Consider the following 25681-nt stretch of genomic DNA (forward strand, 5'->3'; position numbering starts at 1 on the left):
TTGAAAGTTGGATCTCTTCTCTGTTCCTCGTATCTATTACGTTCTTTCTCTCAACATTCTTCTTCTTCTTTTCTTCTGCACGGAAGTAGAATTTCTCAAAATTTGTGCTGCATTTCACGAAATCCATGTTCTGGTATGTTAGTTCTAATCTTTACTGCTTTCAAAGCATATTTAAATTCTGTCGTTGCATTTTGGGAGTTTTTTTTTTTTTTTCATTTTTATTTTATTTTTGCCAGATCTCTTTGCATCTCATGCTGTTCTCTCCTTAAAGCTTATTGGTGTTTCTTCATAGATGCAACTGAGTTCGTCCTCTTCTTTGAGGGATCTAGTCAGAGGTCTTCTAAATTGTATTTGAGTTTCAGAACATGCTTTTTTCTGAATTTTTAAGGCAAAGCTCCTAACATATGTTGCTGTATTTTTCATTGGCCAATGATGGACTTCTTCACTCTATTGAATTATCCTTGAATGAAAAGAGATCCATGAATGCTCAGCATATACCATTAGGCAGATGGGCAGAGTGTACTTAACCCCTTCATTGTCCCTTCGGATACTGGCAGTTTCCACCTTTTGGATCTAGACTCATCAGGATATTAATCCAGTTTATCTAGTGAAGGTAAGCTGCATGGAGATGGGCATTTTTCCACTCTGGCTTATTGAGCCAGATATGGTTTATAGTTCTCCTCTGAACAGCATCTGAAAGACTATTCCTTGGTGAGATGTACTTGTCTTGTCATACTTTCAGTCCCTTTATCTGCTCATACCACTTCTCTTTAGATGATAAAGTGTTCAGAGATGCTGTATTCTCCAAACTCTCCTGCCTTGAAGGTTATTTATTTAATTAGGATAGAAGAAAACAGCTAATGGACCACCTGGATTAAGTGGTCAAGGAAACTTGCTTGAGAGATGTTTGACATGTGATAAGGAGACCATCACTGTTTTTACTGTTTAATACAGCCCTTGTTCCAAAAATTGAGTTAAAGTATTTTCTGCTTTACTTTGAGTCACCTCTACTCTTTGTGTCTCAAAATCTGAAGAAATGTGCTAAGATAGTTTGTCTCAATAAAATACCATTGATTACCATTGGTCATTTGGTTAGGAGAACTCTCCCAAACTTCTCCTCTATTTAGTTTACAGTACTGTTGCCAATTTAAAATAGCCTCCATTTTAGTTGTTAGGTTACAGTGATACTTTTTAGCTATGTGGCTTCATTTTCCCCTAGCTACATTAAGGCAATGATGTTAATGTTCTTATTTAGGATCTATTTGGCTTCTATGGTTTAAAGAACGCATACAAAGTAATTAGATACAGAGATGCATTTTTAATTGTTGTTCTCACGTTAAGAGCAGTGCTTCCGACCAAAACAGCTGGTATTCCCCTGTTTTTCCACATCTACTGTGACTAAAGCCAGTTGCTTTAATACCAAATTCAAAAAGACCTTTCTCACTTAATGTCCTACTCTAGCAACGAAGAAGAAATAAGAAGAATACAATAATGCATACTCAAAACTTTACATAAAAAGCAGTGATCTTTACATGTTAACTATTTCCATGTACAGCAGACACCAGATAATATTTTCTAAGGATAAGAAGAAAGGGAGTATTAAAGCAACTGGCTTTAACACCACATTTTTTTCCCCATTCATTCATTAGTTAATAGACACTTAATTGTTTTCAGTTTTTGGCAATTAGGAATCAAGACACAGTTAACGTTCACATGTAAGTCTTTGTGTGGATGTGTGTTTTTTATTTATTATTTATTTGTTTTTAAGACGGGGTTTCACCATGTTGGCCAGGGTGATCTTGAACTCCCAACCTCAGGTGATCTGCCCGCCTTGGCCTCCCAAAGTACTGGGATTACAGGAGAGAGCTACCGCGCCCACCTGGATGTGTGTTTTAACATTTCTTCTGTGAATACTTATAAATGGGATTGCTCAGTTATATGATAAATATATGCTTAACTTTATAAGAAACTGCTGAATTATTTTCCAAAGTGGTTGTACCATCCTTCTTTCCCGCCAGCAATGTTTGGAAATTCCAGATGCTCCTTACACTTGTTATGAGTCAATCTTTTTAATTTCAGCCATTCTAGTGGGTATATAATGATATCTTGCTATGGTTCTAAGTGCATTTTCCTAAAGGCTAATGATGTTGAGTATTTTATAGTAGTTATTGGACCAAAGGGAGTTCTTCATCTTTGCAACATTGATATAATAAGATTATCTGATCAAGAGTTGATAGTCAGGTTTTGTCACTTGTCCCAATAATGTCCTTAACAAACAAACTTTTCCTTCCTATGGATCCAAACTATGACCACACATTGGATTTAGTTGTCATGTTTCTTGGGTCTCTTTTTATCTCAGTTTTCTTTGTCTTTCTTGGACCTCAACTTAAAAAAAATAATAATAAAGCATAGGCCTATTCTTTTATAACATGTCTCTCAATTTGGGCTTATCTGATATTTCCTTATGATAAGATCAAGTTGGCATTTTTGGCAAGAATGTTACAAAAATTATGTTGTAACCTTCTCAAGGGCATTATATCAAGGGCCTCCCATGTGAATATTAGTGGTGACTTTATGTATTGCCCAAGAAATTTTTGCCTATTCTGATGTTGCTAAGAATTCTCCTGTTTTCTTCTAGAATTTTCAGTTTTGGCTTTTAGGTTTATGATCTAGTTAGAAATAACTTTTGTGTGTGCTGTGAAATAGGGATTGAGATTCATTAATTTTTTTCAAATTTTGTCTTACTAGCGTTTTCTATTTCTCTGATTTCTGCTTGTTATTCTAATTTCTTTGAAATTTAATTTGTTCTTCCTTTTCCACCCTTTTAAGTTGAAAACTTAGGTCAGTGTTTAAAACCCTTCTTCTTTTTATATAAGTGTTTAAAGCTATATATTTCCTGCTAAGTATTAGTGTATTGCATCCCATGAATTTTGATATGCAATTTTTATTATCACTTAGTTCAAAATATTTCCTAATTCCCTTTGTAATTTTTTTTGACCCTTGGGTTATTGACAAGTGTGTTTGGCAATATTTGGGGCTTTTATAGATATTTTACTGCTATTGGTTTTTTGTTTAAGTGTGTGTGTGTGTGTGTGTGTGTGTGTGTGTGTGTGTGTGTATCAGCAAATAAACTCTTTAAGATCTCAGTATTTTGAAATGTATTGAAACTGATTTTATGGTTAGTCTATTCTCACACTGCTATAAAGAACTGCCCAGGCCTGGGTAAATTTACAAAGCAAAGAGGTTTAATTGACTTAAGGTTCTGCATAGCTGGGGAGGCCTTCGGAAACTTACAATGAGGGCAGAAGGGGAAGCAGACTTGTCTTACATGGCAGCAGGCAAGAGAGCATGTGAGAGCACAGGAAAATCTACCATTTATAAAACTTTCAGATCTCATGAGAATTCACTATCACCAGAACAGCATGGAGGAAACTGCCCCCATGGTCTAATCACTTTTTACCAGGTTGCTCCTTCAACACCTGGGGATTACAATTCAAGGTGAGATTTGGGTGGGGACACAAAGCCAAACCATATCAGTGGCCTAGCTTGTGGTCTGTCTTGGTAGATGTTCAATGTGCACTTGAAAAGGAGTAGTCTGCTATTGCTGGGCATAGTATCCTGCGATATAGTATGGATTTGTCTTCTGAGTCCTCACTGATTTTTATCTACTTGTTCAATCAATTATGCAGAGAAGGGTGTTGAAATCTCCATCTATAATTGTAGATTTACCTATTCCTCCTTTGTTCTGTCAGCTTTTGCTTCATCCACATCTTGGAGCTCTGTTCTTATTTATGATATGACTTTGATATATTGATTCTGTCATCATTATGAAATGTCCCTTTTATTATTTTTATAGTACTCCTTTTCTTCAAGTCTATTTTGTCTAACATTAGTGTCATCATTCCAAGTTTCTTAAGCTTACTGATGCATGATACACATTTTCCCCTACTTTTCACCTCCCACTTATTCTGTATTAAAGATAAGTACATTTATTATAGATAGCATTTTTTATAAGTGTGGATTTAAACATTTTATTTTGCTATTTGTCTTCTATTTATCCCATCTGTTTTTTGTTCTTCTGTTTCTCCTTTCATGTCTCCTTTTGGGTTAATCCAATTTATTTTAATTTTTCATTTAATTCTTCTATTGGCTTTTATCTATACCTTTTTACATTTTTTTTTAACTTTTTAAAATTTTTACTAACTCTGGCCTACAGATCTCCATTATTTTTTAAATGTATGATTTGGCTTTACAATTTAAATCCTTAACTTAATTCAGTCTACTTAGAGTTTATATTGAACCATATCACATGAGATATAAGAACATTATAGCAGTAGAATTCTATTTACCACTTCCTGGTCTTTGTCCTATTGTTTTATTATAGCTTAAAACATATGTTATATCTGTATATGTTTTAAGCCCCATAATGTAGTGCTATGATAATTTTTGCTTTAAGGAGTTATATGTCATTTATTTATTTATGAGACAGAGTTTCACTCTTGTTGCCTATGCTGGAGTGCAATGGTGTGATCTCAGCTCACCACAACCTCTGCCTCTTGGGTTCAAGCGATTTTCCTGCCTCATCCTCCCAAGAAGCTGGGATTACAGGCATGCGCCACCATGCCCAGCTAATTTTGTGTTTTTAGTAGACAGGGTTTCTCCATGTTGGTCAGGCTGGTCTTGAACTCCCAACCTCAGATGATCCTCCCGCCTCAGTCTCCCAAAGTTCTGGCATTATAGGTGTGAGCCACTGCCCCTGGCTGTCTTTCTTTCTTTCTTTTTTATAGAGACAGTATCTTGCTATGTTGCCAAAGCTGGTCTTGAATTCTTGACCTGAAGTGATCCTCCTACCTGGACCTCTCAAAATGCTGGGCTTACAGGCATGAGCCATGGCACTGGCCAGCTTCAGCATTTCTTGTGTTGCAGGCTAGCTGGTGATGAGTTCGCTATTTTCATTTACCTGAATATGTCTTTATTTCACCTTAATTTTTTTTGCCTCAATTTTTGAGTGATATTTTTACTAGATATATAATTCTGGATTGAAAGCAGGTTTTTTTTGTTGTTGTTGTTATTTTATTTGTTGTCTGTCATCCTTTTAAAGATGTCCTCTGGCCCCATTGTGTCTGATGAGAACTAAACTGTCATTTGTATCATTATTCCTTTTTATGTAATGTATCCTTTTTTTCTGACTGCTTTTAGATTCCTCTATTTTTGATTTTCATCTGTTTTACTAGATGTGCCTAGTTATAGTTTTACTTGTGGTTTTCTTTGCGTTTATTCTGCTTTGGGGATGTTTTGGCCATTCAAATACTTTTTACTACTCTGTCCTTTCTGTCCTTTCCTTCTAGACTGTAATTACACATGTTGATCTGTTTGATATTGTACCTCAGGTTACTGAGACCCAATTCATCCTTTTGTTTTCATCAAATTGTATCATTTTTTGTTGCTCTTTCATGTTCATTGACTGTTTCTTCTGCCATCTCCAATCTGCTGTTAAATCCATCCTGTGAATATTTTATTTCACATTTGTGCTTTTTGGTTCTATAATGTTCATTTTGTTCATTTTCTTTGCATTCGTTATGACTATATTTACCCCTAAGTTCTCTTTGCTTTTTTTTTTTTTTTTGAGATGGAGTTTTACTCTGTTGCCCAGGCTAGAGTGCAGTGGTGTAATGTTGGCTCACTGCAACCTCAGCCTCCCAAGTAGCTGGGATTACAGGTGCATGCCACCACTCCTGGCTAAATTTTGTATTTTTAGTAGAGGCAGGGTTTCGTCATGTTGGCCAGGCTGGTCTCGAACTCCTGACCTCAGGTGATCCACCCACCTCAACTTCCCAAAGTGCTGGGATTACAGGCATAATTTTTGATTATATTTGCAACAGTTACTTTATAGTTCTTGTCGGCTAATTCAAGCATCTAGACCTTGGATTGGTTTCTTTTTTTTTTTTTGGAGATGGAATTAATCTCTGTTGCCCAGGCTGGAGTGTGGTGGTGTGATCTTGGCTCAGTGCAACCTTCGCTTCCTGAGATCAAGTGATTCTCTTACCTTAGCCTCCTGAGTAGCTGGGATTACAGGTGTGCACCACCGTGCCTGACTAATTTTTGTATTTTTAGTAGAGATGAGGTTTCACCATGTTGGCCAAGCTGGTCTTGAACTCCTGACATCAAGTAATCTGTCCACCTCAGCCTCCCAAAGTGCTGGGATTACAGGCTTGAGCCACCATGCCTGGCCTGGATTGGTTTCTTTTGACTCCTCTTTTTTTTTTTTTTTGGCTATGGATCACATTTTTGTATTTCTTTTTATGTTTATTAATTTTGAATTGTGTATCAGACATTGTGAATGACACATTGCAGAGGCTTTAGAGATTATCTATGTTCATCTGGAAATTATTGATTTTTTCGCTAATTTAGCAGGCTGTTAAACTTCTTGAGACTTAGACTCCAAACTCTGTTTTCCTTGTAGTGGGTGGCAGCTGCAATCTCTGCTTAGGTCTTTTAAGTCTTTCAGCTATTGCTTTTTTTCTGGACTCCTTGGAATCTTTTCCAAGCATGTACAGATCGTGTTTTACCCACGGATTTTGGCAGATTTATATGCAAATTTTGTGGTTTTATCCATTTTAGGATAAAACGCTGTCATTTTCCAAGCTCTGGTTGCCCCCAAACTCTGTCTTCTGTTTCATCGAACCAGTAAGTTCTGCAGCTTTCTGCTTCATTTCCAGCTGTTCCTGCTGGCCATACTGTCTGGAGAGTGCCCTCTGACCTAGACAAATGTTACCTTGTATAATTCCCTTATTTTCTTTCCTTTTTTCCCCCCAGATATAATGGCATTAAAAACCGTAATTATTTATTACTATTATTATTATTCTTTCTTATGGTTTTAGGGGTTAATGAGACTCAGTTGATGGTTCTTGCTTGGGTCCCCTATTATTGTAATCCAATAGGGGTAGGGGTCATCTTGAAATCCCCCTCAGTCTCATCAGTGTGGGGATCAATGCTAGCTGGCTGTTGGCTGGGACTCCACTGGACTGTCAGATGAAACAGTTACATGTGACCTCTACTTGGGCATTCTCAGGATGCTGGTTTCCAAGAGCAAGCATCCTGAGAGTGAGAGTCAGATGAAAGCTATATTATCTTTTATTTCCTACCCTCAGAAATCACATTATGTCACTTCTGCCACATGCCGTTCTTTGAGGCAGTCACAAAGGAGAGTCCATATTTAAGCATAGGGTATTAGATACCACCTTTTGAGAGAGGAGTGTCAATTAATTTTCAGACAGATTTTAAAACTACCAAACCTTTCAAATGTCATGTCCCCTCCAGTTTCTGCCTGCTTTTGCTCAATGTTTGGTACCTTCAAATAGTTAGGTATTTATCTAGAATTTATATTATTATCTAGTAATCCAATATAAACTGTTTCATCATTACCGGAGGTGGATCTCCCTGCCATACTTTTTTTCTCCATAGCATTCTCACATTTAATATTATTTACTTATTTACTTGGTTTATTTTGTGCATCCTCCCACTAAGCTCCATTAAGTTAGGGTTTTTTGTTTTGTTTTTCTCTTTGGTAAACTGCTAGGCATATAGCAGGTGCTCAGCAAATATTTGTTGAATCTTTACCTCTCCAAAACAGCCATAAGTAAATAAAAGCCTGTTAGTGACAAAAGAGACCTACACATTTTAGAGCCTTGTTCTTTGAGCACAGTCACACTGGTAGAGTGGCATATCTAAGGTTCACTTCTCCTTGGCTTACAGATCAGGACTTAGAGATTTTGACAATTCATTCTAATCATAACTATCACGTGGGCTAATTTAGAAAGCATTTAGGAAACATTTTGGCAATGTTTCTAACATTGCCAGCTGCGGATCAAATGAAATTACATATGAAAGTGCTTTGTGAAGTGTAAAGCACCTTGAGATTATAAAATGCATTAGATAGGCCAGGAGTAGTGGCTCACGCCTGTAATCCAAGCACTTTGGAGGCCAAGGCGGACGGATCACCTGAGGTCAGGAGTTCAAGACCAGCCTGACCAACATGGTGAAACTCCGTCTTAAAAAAAAAAAAAATGCATTAGATAATTGTATACAGTTGCATCCACTAGACTGGCTTTTTCAGGTTTCATTTTGAGAATATCTGTGTGTGGGTTTCTGTGTGTGTGTATATTTTTAAGGGATGAATATTTTGAGTTATCAAAACAATAAAAGTCATTGCAGTGTGTTTATAATAAAGTCCTTACTAAGTTCTTATTAATATTTTGTCTGACTTTTCTTTTTTAGGAACTTAAGAGATTTGAGAACTTTGTAAAATCTTGTCCTCCTTTTGATATTGTCATTGATGGCCTCAATGTTGCCAAAATGGTTCCTAAAGCTCGTGAATCTCAACTTGTAAGTATAAGTTTTACTTTGTTATTCCACATCTCTAGAAATATTTATTGTCCCCATTCGTGATCCTTCTTGGGGCTCTTAGCTCATCAGTTTTTCTTCCTCTAAAACTAAGGTCCTCAGGGTGCCACGATGACCAACTGCTTGCTCCCCTAAGATTTACTGTTTTCATCACAAATAAGTCACTCTTCAAGGCTGCGAGAAAGAGACTGAAAGTGAGGAATTAAAAGAAAGACTATAATACAGGGCCAGATGTTTCCTTTTTGTGTAACCTTTAGCTAACCTTCTCCTGGGTCTCTCCTTTCTCTTTGGGGTCATTCTGTCATTTCCCTGTGGGTCATATCCTTATATTTGAAAATTATCAATATACAATATCAAGAGATATTAATCACTCATTACTCACATTTGTTTTTTCCAAACATACTGTGTTCAAAAATTAACCTAAGCAGTTTTTTTCCTATATGGTAACCATTTATCAATTTATAAATGCCGTCCTGGTTTCTAATAGAATGTCATTTTTCATAGCAGCAATTAGCAGTTATTTTAATCTCGATTTTGTAGATTAAAAAACTGAGGCCAATTTTATAAAAGGTGAAAGATTTATACGATCTGAAGAGAAACCAGAGTATGTATAGTAAATCTATAGAAAACAGTCATAACATCAAAATTAGATTGTAGATAGCTCCTGGGTTTCAGACTTGTGTCTGTTATCATTACCAATGGCAATCTCTAGCCATTCATCTGTAATTAAACTGTGTTTTAAAAATTGCTGCCACCAACCAGGCACAGTGGCTCATGCCTGTAATCCCAGCACTTTGGGAGGCCGAGGCAGGTGGATCACCCGAGGTCAAGAATTCGAGACCAGCCTGGCCAACATGGTGAAACCCCGTCTCTATTAAAAATACAAAAATTAGCTAGGTATGGTGGCACATGCCTATATCCCAGCTACTTGAGAGGCTAAGTCAGGAGAATTGCTTGAACCTGGGAAGTGGAGATCACAGTGAACTGAGATCGCGCCACTGCACTCCAGCCTGGGTAACAGAGCAAGACTCTGTCTCAAAAAAAAAAAATTAGCTATGGGCCAGGCACAGTGGCTCACGCCTGTAATCCCAGCACTTTGGGAGGATGAGGTGATCACCTAAGGTCAGGAGTTCGAGACCAGCCTGGCCAACATGATGAAACCCCCCGTCTGTACTATAAATAAAATATTTAGCTGGGTGTGATGGTGCATGCCTGTAATCCCAGCTACGCGGAGGCTGAGGCACCAGAATCGCTTGAACCTGGGAGGTGAGGGTTGCAGTGAGCCAAGATCATACCACTGCACTCCATCCGGGGCAACAAGAGTGAAACTCCATCTCAAAAAAAAAAAAAAAAAAAAAAATGCTGCCACTGTGAAAGCTTTTTTCTCAGAGATATTAGTAGTTCAGTTTGGCCATTGATACTCAGAGAAGCTTACAAATACAAAAGACAAGTTTGATTTACAGAAACTTCTTTATATGCCTTTCTTCTTTTCTTTTTTTTTTTTTTTGAGACAGAGTTTCACTCTTGTTGCCCAGGCTGGAGTGCAGTGGCGCCATCTTGGCTCACCACAACCTCCGCCTCCTGGGTTCAAGCAATTCTCCTGCCTCAGACTCCCAAGTAGCTGGGATTACAGGCATGCGCCACCATGCCTGGCTAATTCTGTATTTTTAGTTGAGATTGAGTTTCTCCATGTTGGTCAGGCTGCTTTCGAACTCCTGACCTCAGGTAATTTGCCCGCCTTGGCCTCCCAAAGTGCTGGGATTACAGGTGTAAGCTACCGTGCCCAGCATATGCCTTTTACTTATGCTTTTGCCTACATTCTTATGGTCAAGTATGTATGTTTTTAATTAATTATTTATTTTTTGAGAGGAAGTTTCACTCTTGTTGCCCAGGCTGGAGTGCAATGGTGTGATCTCAGCTAACTGCAACCTCCACCTCCTGGTTTCAAGCAATTCTCCTGCCTCAGCCTCCCAAGTAGCTGGGATTACAGGTGCCCACCACCATGCCCAGCTAATTCTTGTATTTTTAGTAGAAATGGGGTTTGACCATGTTGTCCAGGCTGGTTTTGTACTCCTGACCTCAGGTGATCCACCTGCCTCAGCCTCCCAAAGTGCTGGGATTACAGGCGTAAGTCACCATGCCCAGCCTTAATAAAGTCTCGCTCTGTCACCCAGGCTGTCGTGCAGAGAGGTGCGATCTCAGCTCACTGCAACCTGTGCCTCCTGGGTTCAAGCGATTCTTATGCCTCAGCCTCTAGAGTAGCTGTAATTACAGGCATGTGCCACCATGCCCAGCTAATTTTTATATTTTCAGTAGAGATGGGGTTTCACCATGTTGGCCAGACTGGTCTCGAACTCCTAACCTCAAGTGATCCGCTCACCTCACCCTCCCAAAGTGCTGGGATTATAGGTATGAGCCACCTCGCCCAGTATTTAGTTTTTACTTTTAAAAAACCTTAATGTTAGCAATAATTATTTGACAAGTATTTGTTATTACCCAGCTCTTTAGAGCATTGTTATCTTATGGCAGTACACTGGTATTATAGTTGGGAAACCTCAGCTCAGAGATCTGCTTAGAGATGTTACCTAAATAAGGAAAGAGGAAAAAGCTTCCATTTGAAGCTAGAGATTTGTAAAAAGAAATAAGGGCATATCATATTTCCTAAAAACTCAACTTTTCTTTTTTCTGATAAATCTACTTACAAGTCCTTTTTGGCTTAGTCTCATTCTTGACTTGAACACTTTCTAGGCTGTCAGAAGTAGCTTCCCATTTCTTCTGTTCACCCTTTAAATAGCACTTTAGTTTAAGAAATTGGGAATGAGGATTCTGGAACCAGATCCTTTGAGTTCCAATTCTGGCTCTGCTACTTATTAGTTTGCATGACTTGAGAAAGTTATTTAATCTGTCTTTGCCTTAGTTTCCCAGTCTGTAAGATGGGGATATAATTGTACTCATGTTATAAAAATGTTGTGATAAATTACTGAGTTTTAATATCTTGCATAGTTAGTACTTGGAAGATATTAATATAACTATTATTGTGATTACTGTTGATATGAACTTCCCAAATGGAGCTGTAATTCTTGCTTTCAACAGACCCTTATCTGACTCATTAACATTTTTTCCTGTAGAGACTCAGGCTGGATCAGGTACTCAAATAATAATTGATTGATAATTGAAGCCACTACTGTCAAAAACATAAGAAAAATATTTAAGTATGATGAATTTAAGGAAGTTTATTTTCTTCTGATTATGAAAGTATGTTCAATGTAGAAAATTTGGAAAGCACAGAAAAGAAAACTATATGATTCTACCATTCAGCTGTAATCACTGACAATATTTGTTTCCTTCTATAGTAGTATTTTTTTCTATCTTCTATGTAATTGAACTCCAGCTGAGTAAATAATGATATATCTACATTTTAATTTACAGTTGTTGAAAACTCTTAGCAAAAATATAATGATCAAAGTAGTAAAATACATTATCTGTATTATTTTTATATTTGAAATGAGAAGGACCTTTGAAGCCTACATAAAATTTCTTTTTTTTTTTTTTTTTTAATTTATTTTTATCTCAGCTCCAGGTAAGGTTAAAATCCTACAGAAAATTGAACAGCCCTAATGGGAAGAATAGAGAAATTTGCTAGACAGTAAAAAACAAAACTAAACTAAAAAAACATAATCACTCTTAAAAGACAACAAATGGAAAAATGTTGGCTGGGCAGTGGCTCACGCCTGTAATCCCAGCACTTTGAAAGGCCAAGGTGGGCAGATTGCCTGAGGTCAGGAGTTTGAGACTAGCCTGGATAACCTGATGAAATCCCAGATCTACTAAAAATACAAAAAAATTAGCCAGGCGTGGTGGCACACGCCTGTAGTTCCAGCTACTAGGGAGGCTGAGGCAGGAGAATCGCTTGAACCAGGAGGTGGAGTTTGCAGTGAGCCAAGATTGTGCCACTGCACTCCAGCCTGGTTGACAGAGCAAGACTCATATCAAAAAAAAAAAAAGCTTGCAACATGTGACAAAGAGTAAATTTCCTGACTGTATCAGGACCCTTAGAAGCCTATAAGAAAAATGGACTGGCTGGGCACGGTAGCTCACACCTGTAATCCCAGCACTTTGGGAGGCCAACGCAGGCAGATTGCCTGAGATCAGGAGTTTAAGACCAACCTGGCCAATGTGGTGAAACCCTGTCTCTACTAAAAATAAGCCAGGCATGGTGGTGGACTCCTGTAATCCCAGCTACTTGGGAAGCTGAGTCAAGAGAATTGCTTGAACCTGGGAGGCGGAGGTTGCAGTAAGCCTAGATCGTGCCATTGCACTCCAACCTGGGTGACAGAGCAAGACTCTGTCTCGAAAAAAAGAAAAGAAAAAGATGAACCATGCAGTGGCAAAGTGGTTTAACTTTATTCATAATTATAGATATACAGATTAAAATATTTATCTTCCAGATTGGCAGAGATTTAAATGTTGGTAACATTTAGTGTTTAGAATAGTTTGAAGAGATAGGGAGGATGATATCAATGCATTATTTTTGGTGGATGATTTGGCTATAACTTTCAGTATCTAAAATGTTGAAATTCTACTTGTAGGAACTGACATAGTAACACTAGTACATAAAGTTATATATTCAAATATGTTAATTATTGCATTATTGGTAAGCTGAAAAATCTAAACAACCTTAGTACCCTATCAATCTAAAGCCTGATACTTATTTAAATATCCATTTTTGTGAATAAGGTAAACCTATATGTGCTGATATGGAACATTAGTCAGAATATAAGTGTAAGCAGCAAAATGAAAAACAATATGCTTAGAATTGGTCTGCTTGTATTAAAAACAAAGCAAAAAATTACCCATCTATAGAGAAATGTTTGTTAGATAAGTTTGTATGTGTATGCCACAAAAAAATTCTAGGAGCTTAACATACACACACCCACAAAATTTAACAGTATAGTTACCTTTGGGAGTTCAGGATAGAATACTGTATAAGAGAATGAGAGGATTTCTGGTTTTTGTTAACATTTTTTGAATTGTCTTTTACCATGAGTATATATTACTTCAAAATTTAAAAAATATCAGGAAAAGAAAAAAGTTAAAAAGCACTTTTGGTAAATATTTTAAAATAATTTTATTAATATATTCATTTCATCTCAATACTACCAAAAACAATAAAGAGAAAAATTACAAAATAAAATAATTTTATAATACTCTGTGTCTTGTGGATGTAGAATAATTTCTAAATCATTTCCCAGTTGTTAGATAAATGAGGCTTTCCATTCACTATGGTAAGTAATACTTGGAAGACAACCTCTGTGCATGTTTCATATGATGTCTTTGGAATAGATTTTCAGAAACAGGACTCTTTAGTCAAAGGGTATGTTTATTTTTAAAGATATCACTATATATTGCCAAATTGCTTTCCAAAATGATTGTAGTAATTTATGCTACCACCAGCAGTGTATAATGGTGCCTAATATAACACATTTTCTTTACTCTGTCGCCAGACTGGAGTGCAGTGGTGTGGTCTCCACTCACTGCAATCTCTGCCTCCCGGGTTCAAGTGATTCCCCTGCCCTAGCTTCCCATCCCAAGCAGCTGGAATTACAGGCATGTGCTCCCATGCCCAGCTAATTTTTTGTATTTTAGTAGAGATGGGATTTCACCATATTGGCCAGGGTGGTCTCAATCTCCTAACCTCATGACCCACCTGCTTCGGCCTCCCAAAGTGCTGGGATTATAGGTGTGCGCCACCACGCACGGCCAATATAACACATTTCTTTAAGGTTGCTTATTATGTGATTGTTTCAACCACTCATCTATGCTGTGAGTCCACTAAGTGGAAAGGGCTGGATATTTTTTTCTCCATTTTTTAGGTCAAACAGATTTTTTTTTAATTGTGGGACAAACTTTAATGAAATAGTTCCAGAAAGGGAATATTCTTCATTGTCTGTTCTGTCTTCCTTATCTTTCTCTCAATGCAATTACCTATAAGTGTACATAAAGGAAAAATTAGGAATTCTAAGTTATGTGAGTCTTAAGTTTTTTCCATCTTTGAAGAATTTCCAGACTTTTTTTCCTGTGGAAGAATGTACATATTATTGGTGCTCTTCCTATAAATGCTCTGCATAATACATTGCACATTTTTCTTGGTCCATTTACATTAATGGTTGATTATGTATCTGGTATTATTCTCTGCAAGCTCATTAATGAGAAAATAACTTTTTACATTGATTATTTAAGAAGTAGCACCATTACCACACTTTTTTTTTTCTTTGAGACAGTCTCACTCTGCCACCCAGGCTGGAGTGCAGTGGCATGATCTCAGCTCACTGTAACCTCTGCCTCCCAGGTTCAGGTGATTCTCCTACCTCAGCCTCCTGAGTAGCTGGGATTACAGGCACATGCCACCACATCTGGCTAGTTTTTGTATTTTAGTAGAGATGGAGCTTCACTACGTTGACCAGGTGTTCTTGAACTCCTGACCTTGTCATCTGCCCACCTTGGCCTCCCAAAAGTGCTGGGATTACAGACGTGAGCCACAGCACCCAGCCCATTATCACATATCTTGATCTCAGAGCCTACAGCTTAAGGGCAATGGAGATTAAGGAACTAAAAAAAGCAAGTTCTAGTTGTGAATGTGTTTCATTTTCTCAATTTTCAAATGAATCTTTTTTATATTTTAATTTTTCTGAAGTCTTAGTGTGTGTTATAATTGATGCTTGAGTTAGTAGACAAGAACTATAAAGTACTATTGCAAATATAATCAAGAATTACACCTGTAATCCCAGCACTTTGGGAGGCTGAGGCAGGTGGATCACCTGAGGTCAGGAGTTTGAGACCAGCCTGGCCAACATGGCAAAACCTGTCTCTACTAAAAATACAAAAACTAGCCAGGTGTGGTGACGTACCCTTTTAATCCCAGCTACTTGGGAGGCTGAGGCAGGAGAATTGTATGAACTTGGAAGGTGAAGGTTGTAGTGAGCCAAGATTGCACCACTGCACTCCAGCCTGAGCAACAGAGTGAAACTGATGTCAGCAGAAACTTGCCAGCCACCGTGTAGAGATTTATTGGTAACTGTCATCGCCTGGGTGTGTACAAAATTAGCTATACATAGCATATGTCTATTCATCTGTTTGCCACCTCAGTTGAATTACTTGTATTGGTAGCTTCACACACTGTTATGCTGTTTAATTTTAACCTAAATATCTTTTTAAAAAACTTTTATTTTAGGCCTGGGGGTACATGGGAAGGTTTGTTATATATATAAACATTTGTCAAGGGGTACATATTATTTCATCACCCAGGTATTAAGCCCAGTATCCAATAGTTATCTTTTCTGCTCCTCTCCCTTCTTTCACTCTCTACTCAAGTAGACTCCAGTGTCTGTTGTTTCTTTCTTTGTGTTCATAAGTTTTTATAATTTAGTTCCCACTTATAAGTGAGAACATGCAGTATTTGGTTTTCTGTTTCTGCTTTAGTTTGCTAAGGATAGTAGCTTCCAGGTCCATACATGTTCCTGCAAAAGACATGATCTCATCCTTTTTTTGACTGCATAGTACTCCATAGTGTATATGTACCATACTTTCTTCATCCAGTCTGTCACTGATGGACATTTAGGTTGATTTCATGTCTTTGCTGTTGTGAGTAGTACTGCAATGAACATATGTGTGCATGTGTCTTTATGGTAGAATAGTTTCTACCCTTCTGGGTATATACCCAGTAATGGGATGGCTGGGTTGAATGGTAGTTCTGCTTTTAGCTCTTTGAGAAATTGCCATACTGCTTTCCACAATGGTTGAACTCATTTACATTCTCACCAACAGTGTATAAGTGTTCCCTTTTCTCTGCAACCTCACCAGCTTGTGTTATTTTTTGACTTCAATAATGGCCATTCTGACTGGTGTGAGATGGTATCTCATTGTATGTTTTGATTTGCATTGCTCTAATGACCAGTGATACTGAGCTTTTTTTCATATGCTTGTTGGCCACATGCTTGTCTTCTTTTGTGAAGTATCTGTTCATGTCCTTTTCCCACTTTTTAATGGGGTTGTTTTTCTCTTATAAATTTGTAATTTTAACCCAAATCTTAACTTCAAATATTTGCCAAAGGTTTCCTGACATGTAATAAAAGACAGTGGAAATTGATACTTTTCTAAGACTAAGGCACAAAATGTTATTTATTTATTTATTTATTTATTTAGAGATGGAATCTCACTCTGCCCAGTCTAGAGTGCATTGGTGCAATCTTGACTTACTGCAACCTCCGCCTCCTGGGTTTAAGCAGTTCTTCTGCCTCAGCCTCCTAAGTAGCTGGGATTACAGGGATGCACTACCACACCCAGCTTAGTTTTGTATTTTTAGTAGAAACAGGGTTTCACCATGTTGGCCAGGCTGGTTGCTAACTCCTGACCTCAGGTGATTTGCCCGCCTCAGCCTCCCAAAGTTCTGGGATTACAGATGTGAGCCACCGTGCCTGGCCAGGTACAGAATTTTAAAGCAAGAAGAGGATGTTATGACTGATTTTTGCATTTTGAAAAGTTGTCACTAAGCCTGCAAACTTCTGTCTGCCAAAACCTTCCCATAGACATTCAAGCAAAGTTTACTCCCAAAATAGTATAATTCAATGAAAAAAAAAGCAATAATCAGATGTGAAATACAGGTAAACTCCAGTATTTTTCATCCTGTCTTAGTGTCATGCTGTTGGTCCTAAAAGTATTATAAAAGTGAAGATGAAGAGCACAGGTTCTAAGGAGAGTGGTATGTAATATGTCACCATGAGATTGTACAGACCTGTTATGGGCAAAAGTGATTTAGAACAGCCTTCAACTCAGATATGAAAGCGTATACTTACATGTTAATTGTGATTCCAAAATAAGGTTATGGTGTGGAACTATATGGATTAATATACAATTTTATTGGTTACTGACATAGTATACTTTTTGTTTGTTTTTTGCTTAAAAGTTATTTATTCCTAAGTCAGTGTTTCACAGTTTCTGGCATCTTAATAATGAGGAAGTATGATTACAAGATGTGCTAAGTGGAACCGGGGACTATAAAGTCCCTGGGCTCAAGATACCCCTCAACCTCAGCCTCCTGAGTAGCTGGAACTATAGACACACATCACCACACCCAGCTAATTTGTATAATTTTTTTTTGTAGAGATGGAGTTTTGTCATATTGCCCAGGCTGGTCTTGAATTCCTGGGCTTAAGCACTCTGCCTGCTGTGACCTCCCAAAGTGTTGAGATTACAGGCATAAACCACCATGCCAGCTAGATTTTGCTTTTGGCACAATTTGGAGACTTGACCAAGTCGTGTCTCAATTCTTTAATGTTTGCGTTTTTTTTTCTTTTTTTATTGAGAAATATAATATTTGTATACCATAATATGCACCCTTTTGAAGTGTACAATTCAGTGATTTTTGGTGTATTCACAAAGTTTTGCAATCGTCACCACTATCTAATTCGAGGACATTTTCATTTTTCTTGAAGAAACGTCATACCCATCAGCACTAGCTCCCAATTTCTTCCTCCCCTTAGTCCCTAGCAACCACTAGTCTTTATTCTGTCTTTTTCTTTTTTCTTTCTTTTCTTGTCTTTTTTTTTTTCTTTTTTTGAGACAGTACTTGTGTTGCCCAAGGTGCAGGGTAAGGGTACAGTCATGTCTCACTGCAGCCTTGACCTCTTGGGCTCAAGTGGTCCTCCTGCCTCAGCCTTCCAAGTAGCTAGAATGACAGGTGCACACTACCAAGCCCAGCTAATTTTATTATTATTATTATTTTCACAGAAACAGGGTCTCACTGTGTTGATCAGGCTGCTCTTGAACTCCTGGTCTCAAGCGATCCTCCCAAAGTGCTGGGATTACAGGTGTGAGCCACCATGTCTGGCCTTCTATCTTTATGAATTTATGTATTCCAGATATTTTATATTTTCACTTAGCATAGTGTTTCAGAGTTCATCCATTTTGCAGCAGGAATCAGTATTTCATTCCTTTTTATTGCCAAATAGTGTTCCATTATATAGATATGCCATATTTTATTTATTCATTCTGTAATTGATGGACCTTTGGGTTGTTACCACTTTTTGGCTATTATGAATAATGCTACTATGAACATTTGGGTACAAGTTTTTGTGTGGATGTATGTTTTCATTTCTTTTGGCTATATACCTAAGAGTAGAATTGATGGGTCATATGTTAACTCTTTGTTTAATCTTTTGAACTTGCAAACTGTTTTCCAAAGCAGCTGTACCATTTTGCATTCTCATCAGCTGTGTATAAAGGTTCCAATGTCTCAACATCCTCACAAACACTTGTTATTTGTCTTTTTGATTATAGGCATCCTAGTGGTTATGAAGTGGTATCTTTTTTTGTTGTTGTTTTGTCATGTAAGAAATGCAATAAATGGTATCTTGTCATTTTTTTTGTTTTTTTTTTTAAGATGGAATTTCAGGCCGGGCGCGGTGGCTCAAGCCTGTAATCCCAGCACTTTGGGAGGCCGAGGCGGGTGGATCACGAGGTCAAGAGATCGAGACCATCCTGGTCGACATGGTGAAACCCCGTCTCTACTAATACAAAAAATTAGCTGGGCACGGTGGCGCGTGGCTGTAATCCCAGCTACTCAGGAGGCTGAGGCAGGAGAATTGCCTGAACCCAGGAGGCGGAGGTTGCGGTGAGCCGAGATCGCGCCAATTGCACTCCAGCCTGGGTATCAAGAGCGAAACTCCGTCTCAAAAAAAAAAAAAAAAAAAAAAAAGATGGAATTTCACTCTGTTGCTGAGGCTGCAGTGCAGTGGCACTGTTAGAAATAGGTGCTTGGCATGGGGAGAAATGCCAGATATGGGTGAAGGGGAGGAAGGCAGCAAATCACACTGCCACGTATGCACCTAAGCAACAACCTTGCATGTTTTTCACATGTACCCCAAAACCTAAAATGCAATAAAAAAAAAAAAAGGAAAAAAAAAAAAAAAAAAGAAATAGGTGCTTGGTGCCACAAAGAAAAACCAGCACTTAAACTGAAAATTTCTCAGTAAAGCAACTTTACTTCTGCAGAAGGATGCTGCTTGTGTCTGATGCAATCACAAGTGCACACCAAACAAAGGAGAGAAGGAGTTTTTATTCCTAATGCAGTTCCTTTTTCTGTGTCCTTCCCCTATTGGCTGGGGTTGGACCACACAATCTAAGCTGATCGTGATTGGCTAAGACTTAAACTTTTCTAAATAAGGTAGTAAAACAAAAGCTTTGAAGGCCGAAGTAGTAAGCGGGGATAGGATTGATTTACAACCTTACAACTCATAATCAGGAAGTTGAGTTTGAAGAGAAACTTAGTTGTCCCAACAGCATGATCTCAGCTCACTGCAATCTCTGCCTCCCAGGTTCAAGCAATTCTCATGGCTCAGCCTTCCGAGTAGCTGGGACTACAGGCGTGCGCCACCATGCCTGGCTAATTTTTTTTTTTTTTTTTTGTATTTTTAGTAGAAACAGGTTTTTGCCATGTTGGCCAGGCTGGTCTTGAACTCCTGACCTCAGTTGATCCACCTGCCTTGGCCTTCCAAAGTGGTGGGATTACAGGGGTGAGCCACTGCACCTGGCCCAGTATCTTGTAGTTGTTTTTTTTTGTTGTTGTTATTTGTTTGTTTGTTTGAGATGGAGTTTTGCTCTTGCTGCCCAGGCTGGAGTGCAGTGGCGCCATCTTGGCTCACTGCAACCTCCGCCTTCCAGGTTCAAGTGATTCTCCTGCCTCAGCCTCCTGAGTAGCTGTAATTACAGGCATATGCCACCACGCCCAGCTAATTTTTGTATTTTTAGTTGAGACGGGGTTTTACCATGTTGGTCAGGCTGGTCTCGAACTCCTGACCTTGACCTCTCAAAGTACTGGGATTACAGGCGTTAGCCACCACACCTGGCCAGAAATGTCTATTTCTTTGCCCATTTTTAATTATTATTATTATTGAGTTATAATTTTTAACTACATACCAAATAGTATATTTTTATCAAATACATAATCTGCAAGTATATTCTCCCATGCTTTGGATTCTCTTTTCAGTGTTTTGATGATATCCTTTGAAGCATGGAAGTTTTAGTTTTGATGAAGTCCAATTTATTTTTTCTTTTGTTGTTTGTGCTTTTGGTGTCTAAGAAATCATTGCTTAATCCAAGGTCATGAAGATTAATGCCTGTGTTTCTTCTGAGAGTTTTATAGTTTTAGTTCTTGCACTTACACTGTTTGCATTGTTAGGGAAACAGTTCAATCTTGAGTACATGATAAACCAACATAATCTAGAATATAGTGAGATGAAAGGGGACTAGACTTCACCCTATTTAATTTATTTGTTTAATCTGTAAATCTAGGCAGACCAAATCTTGCTACTTATCTTATAATGTTTTTCAAGTGTAAATTGTATTTTGCTTGAAGTACTTTTTTTGTTGTTGTTTTTTTTTTTAGAGATGGGGTCTTGCCATATTGCCCAGGCTAGTCTCAAAGTCCTGGGCTCAAGCAATCCACTCACCTCAGCCTCCCAAACTGCTGGGATTACAGATGTGAGCCACCGCGCCCAGCCTGCGTAAAGTAATATATTTACCTGGTTTCAAATTTTCAGAAAAAGAAAAATTTTGAGCTTTTTTTTTGTTTTTAAGAAGAGGGAAGGGTTCTGAGTGACTGGCAGATTGATTATATAGCCTGCATTTTAAGAAGGACAGTTATAGAAACTTGGCAGGGAATTATTATATTGATTCAATTACTGTTTCTTAACTTTTCCAAGCCAGATACTGTTTTAAGCTGTGAGGATATGATCATAGATCAATAACAGGAATGGTAGGCACAAGATTAGGCTAATGGTTGTGTTATCTGAACAAGAAATGCATATTGAGCATCCTGTTGTCTATTAACAATGATTCTTGTGTTCCCACATGACTCTTTTCCTTAAAGATTTACTTGAATGGTCAGAATAGAAAATAATATTTACCGAAAATACGAGATTTTTTTTTTTTTTTGAGATGGAGTCTTGCTCTTGTTGCCCAGGCTGGAGTGCAATGGCGCAATCTTGGCTCACTGCAACCTCCACCTCCTAGGTCCAAGCAATTCTCCTACCTCAGGCTCCCAAGTAGCTGGGATTACAGGCACCCACCACCACACCTGGCTAATTTTTGTATTTTTAGTAGAGATGAGGTTTCAACATGCTGGCCAGGCTGGTTTCCAACTCCCGACCTCAGGTGATCTGCCTGCCTCGGCCTCCCAAAGTGCTGGGATTACAGATGTGAGCCATGGCACCCAGCCGAGATAAGATTTTTTAAAAAATGAGTATTATAAGCCTAGCGCAGTGCTCACTCCTGTAATCCCAGCACTTTGCAAGGCCAAGGCAGGTGGATCAGGAGGTCAGGAGTTTAAGACTAGCCTGGCCAAGATGCTGAAATTCTGTCTCTACTAAAAATACAAAAATTAGTCCCGTGTGGTGGCGCTCACTTGTAGTCCCAGCTACTTGGGAGGCTGAGGCAGGAGAATCGCTTGAACCAGGGCAGCAGCAGTTGCAGTGAGCCACGATTGCGCCACTGCACTCCAGCCTGGGCAACAGAGCATGATTTGGTCTCAAAAAAAAAAAAAGACTATCGCAAAATGGTTTAGTAACATTTAATTCTCCAGAATATGTTGTAATTTTGGAGAAACTATGACTAAATTTATTTTATTATTCATTTATTTATTTTTATTTATTTTTATTTTTTGAGAGGGAGTCTCACTATATTGCCCAGGCTGGAGTGCAGTGGCATGATCTCAGCTCACTGCAACCTCTGCCACATGGGTTCAAGTAATTCTCCTGCTTCAGCCTTCCAAGAAGCTGGGATTACAGGTGCCTGCCACTATGCCCAGCTATTTTTTGTACTTTTAGAAGAGACTGGGTTTCACCATGTTGGCCAGGCTGGTCTTGAACTCCTGACCTTGTGATCCACCCGCCTTGGCCTCCCAAAGTGCTGGGATTACAGGCATGAACCACACCACCTGGCCTATTTTTTTTTTTTTTATTTGAGACAGAGTCTTGCTCTGTCACACAGACAGGAGTGCAGTGGCACTGTTCTTGTGGCAGTGAATAAGTTTCACAAGATCTGATGGTTTTATAAGAGATTTCCCCTTTCACTTCTCTCATTCTCTCTTGCCTGCCGCCATGTAAGACATGCCTTTTACCTTCTGCCATGATTGTGAGGCCTCCCAAGCCATGTGGAACTGTCAGTCCATTAAACCTCTTCATTGTAAATTACCCAGTCAGCCAAAATCGTGTCACTGCACTCCAGCCTGAGTGACAGAGTGGAGAAATAAAAAAGAAAAGGATACAAAGTGAAAAGCTTCTAATGCTGCATTTTCTCTTCTCCCAAACACCTACCCATGATTCAGTTCTAATGCTTTTGTTATCAGCAGCGTGAAAACAGACTAATACCACCTGCAATCCCAGCATTTTGGGAGGCTGAGGCAGGAGGATCACTTGAGCCCAGGAGTTCAAAACCAGCCAGGGCAGCATGGCAAGACCCTGTCTTTACAGAAGATCAAAAAAATTTACTGGATGTGATAGCATGCACCTGTGGTTCCAGCTTCTCAGGAGGCTGAAGCAGGAGGGTTGCTTGAGCCCAGGTGTTTGAGGCTGCAGTGAGATGTGATCATGCCACTTTACTCCAGCCTGGACAACAGAGTGAGATCTTGTCTCAAAAAACAAAACCAAAAAAACAAAACAAAAATTGGGTGGGTAATTGGCACTATTATCCACCAGAATTGCTCAAGCCCAAAACCAAGTATTCCAACCTCAAGTACTCTTTCTCACTAGCCTTGTGTCTAGTAGACTGGCAAGTTTTCTTGGCTATAATCTCCTAAAAGATCCCATGGTCTATCTAGTCACTTCTTTCTATCACCATTAACATCATCTGTCACCAAAACTCCTAAGTGGTCTTGCTTTTTTCATGCTTGCCTCAATAACTTCCCATTTCACTTATAATGAAATCCAAGTTCCTTGTCATAGATTATAACCTCATTATCTGGTCTTTACTTCTCTTTTCAACCTCATCTGGTTTTTTCTCTTTGTCTTTCAGTGAATTATAGGTACACTAGAATTTTTCTTGTCCCTCAAACATGCTGAATTTGTTCCTGCCCCAAAGTCTTTTTACTTAGTATTTCTTTAATATTCTTCCTTCTTCAAATAGCTGGATTATCAGCAGCTCAAAGGTCTTTCTTGATTCTTCCAGAGTAACCTCATTCTGCTTAGTCACTTCTGTCTGTATTTTCAGTTACATCAGGATTGTCAATTCTAGCCCAGGAACTAGAGATGAGTTTCAATATGGCAATGCAAAACTGTCTTTGCCTGGATTCTTTTTTTCAATATCAAGTTCCCTTATAGTGGTTTTATGTGTAAAGAGTCCATGCTTTTAATGATCATTTATCCTAGAATGATCAGGGAGAGAATTCTAAGTCTCCATGTCTCATATTTTGCACATACCTCCATGACTTTCATTTCAAGAAATTAGTTTTTTTTTTTCAGTCATCACTAATAATTGGTGCTGTGAGAACCCCCCTGAGGGGACAGGGACAACATTGTATAATAACTTTTCATTAAGAAAACAAAAGGAGGGGCCAGGCACAGTGGCTCACATCTGTACTGTAATCTCAGCACTTTGGGAGGCCAAGATGGGCAGATCACCTGAGGTCAGGAGTTCAAGACCAGCCTGACCAACATGGCAAAACCCTGTCTCTACTAACAATACAAAAATCAGCTGGGTGTGGTGGCATGTGCCTGTTATCCCAGCTACTGGGGAGACTGAGGCAGGAGAATTGCTTGAACCCAGAAGGTGGAGGTTGCAGTCAGCCAAAATTGTGTCACTGCACTCCAGCCTGAGTGACAGAGTGGAGAAATAAAAAAGAAAAGGATATAAAGTGAAAAGCTTCTAATACTGCATTTTCTCTCTCATTTTCTCTTCCCCCATACACCTACCCATGATTCACTTCTAATGCTTTTGTTCTTTGTTCCTTTTGCAGTTTGCATTTTGGATTTTCAGTGTCCATAAGCTCTTCTAATAGAGGATGTATAGGGGAGAAAAGCACCTCATTTTAGTTAATCATGCTAGCTGTTCAAAATTCTGCTCCCTATTTCTGTGGATAACTGAGAATTGGTTAAAATGGCTTCAGCAGAATGAAAATTTATAATGTAATTTAAAAGAATTATGGCTGACACCAGCACTGAATGCTTTCATTCTTAGAGCATGCTTGGGGCATTGACTAGAAAGTGGTTTGGTGGAAACACTGTAGAATTTGTTTTGATTGCCATCTCTTAGTTGGTTTTACTACAGTGAGAGAAAAATGAGGCAAGAGTGTTAGTCATTAAAGGTCATTTGGCAAAGCGTTTACTTGGCAGTAAGTTCTTATTTTTTCTGCCACTCAAGTTATTTTATTTATTTCTGTTGATTTACATGACCTCTTGTAAAAGTTTCAATACCATAAAGCACCTAAGATACAATAAACTATGCTCAGTGTTTTTGTGTGTATATAATCCCAGGCATTTTTTTTTTTGCCCAAATTATAGAAATATTATTGAGTTTCTCACTACCCATGCTTGAAATTATGTTTTAATAATGTTCAAATGGGAAGGAAACTTAGAAATACCTTATCGTGTTTATAACAGGAAATATTAGATTAAATATTGAAGTAGAATTTTTATCATATCTCCTTAACTTTTAAATACTCTTTTCCATATAATTTTTTCTCTCTCTTAATGTCTGGCTTTAGAGGTTGAATGTCTTGTTCCTTATATCCCAAAACTTGGATGTCCTATTCACACTTCGGTGTCCTTCTTTGAAGAACATACTATCCTCATGTCTGCTCTGAGAAGCTATTTGCATAATTTTTTTCTTTTCTTTTTCAAATGTATATATGAGAAGCAGCATATTAGAGTTTGTATGCATGGGATGAAAGTGAAAGGATGGGATTACTCCTAGAGGCAGGCATACTTACACTAGGCAGAAGAGAGAGACTGCTGCCTAGTGTAAGAGAAATACTGCCTAGTTGAAAGAGAAATGCTGCCATAAGAAGTCAAAAAGTCTTTCACATCCCTTCCAAGTTGTATTCCTAGGTATTTTATTCTCTTTGTAGCAGTTGTGAATGGGAGTTCACTCATGATTTGGCTGTTTGTCTATTATTGGTATATAGGAGTGCAACCCAAATGCTCATCAATGATAGACTGGATAAAGAAAATGTGGCACATACATACCATGGAATACTCTGCAGCCATAAAAAAGGATGAGTTCATGTCCT

General features: G+C 38.4%; 1 protein-coding gene across 3 annotated transcripts in view; it reads left to right on the forward strand.

The window, feature by feature from the left end:
- PRORP (protein only RNase P catalytic subunit) overlaps positions 1 to 25681 on the forward strand; it is a 163516-nt gene that overhangs the window by 46126 nt on the left and 91709 nt on the right. For all 3 annotated transcript variants that reach the window (XM_064365787.1, XM_012468895.3, XM_012468904.2), the window contains exon 5: positions 8278 to 8385. In XM_064365787.1, coding sequence (XP_064221857.1) covers positions 8278 to 8385 — 108 coding nt within the window. The remainder of the gene's footprint in view (positions 1 to 8277; positions 8386 to 25681) is intronic.

Source organism: Aotus nancymaae, unplaced genomic scaffold (genome assembly GCF_030222135.1).
Source record: "Aotus nancymaae isolate 86718 unplaced genomic scaffold, 86718_ANA_hifiasm-v0.15.2.pri h1tg000062l, whole genome shotgun sequence".
Classification (NCBI taxonomy): Eukaryota; Metazoa; Chordata; class Mammalia; order Primates; family Aotidae; genus Aotus; species Aotus nancymaae.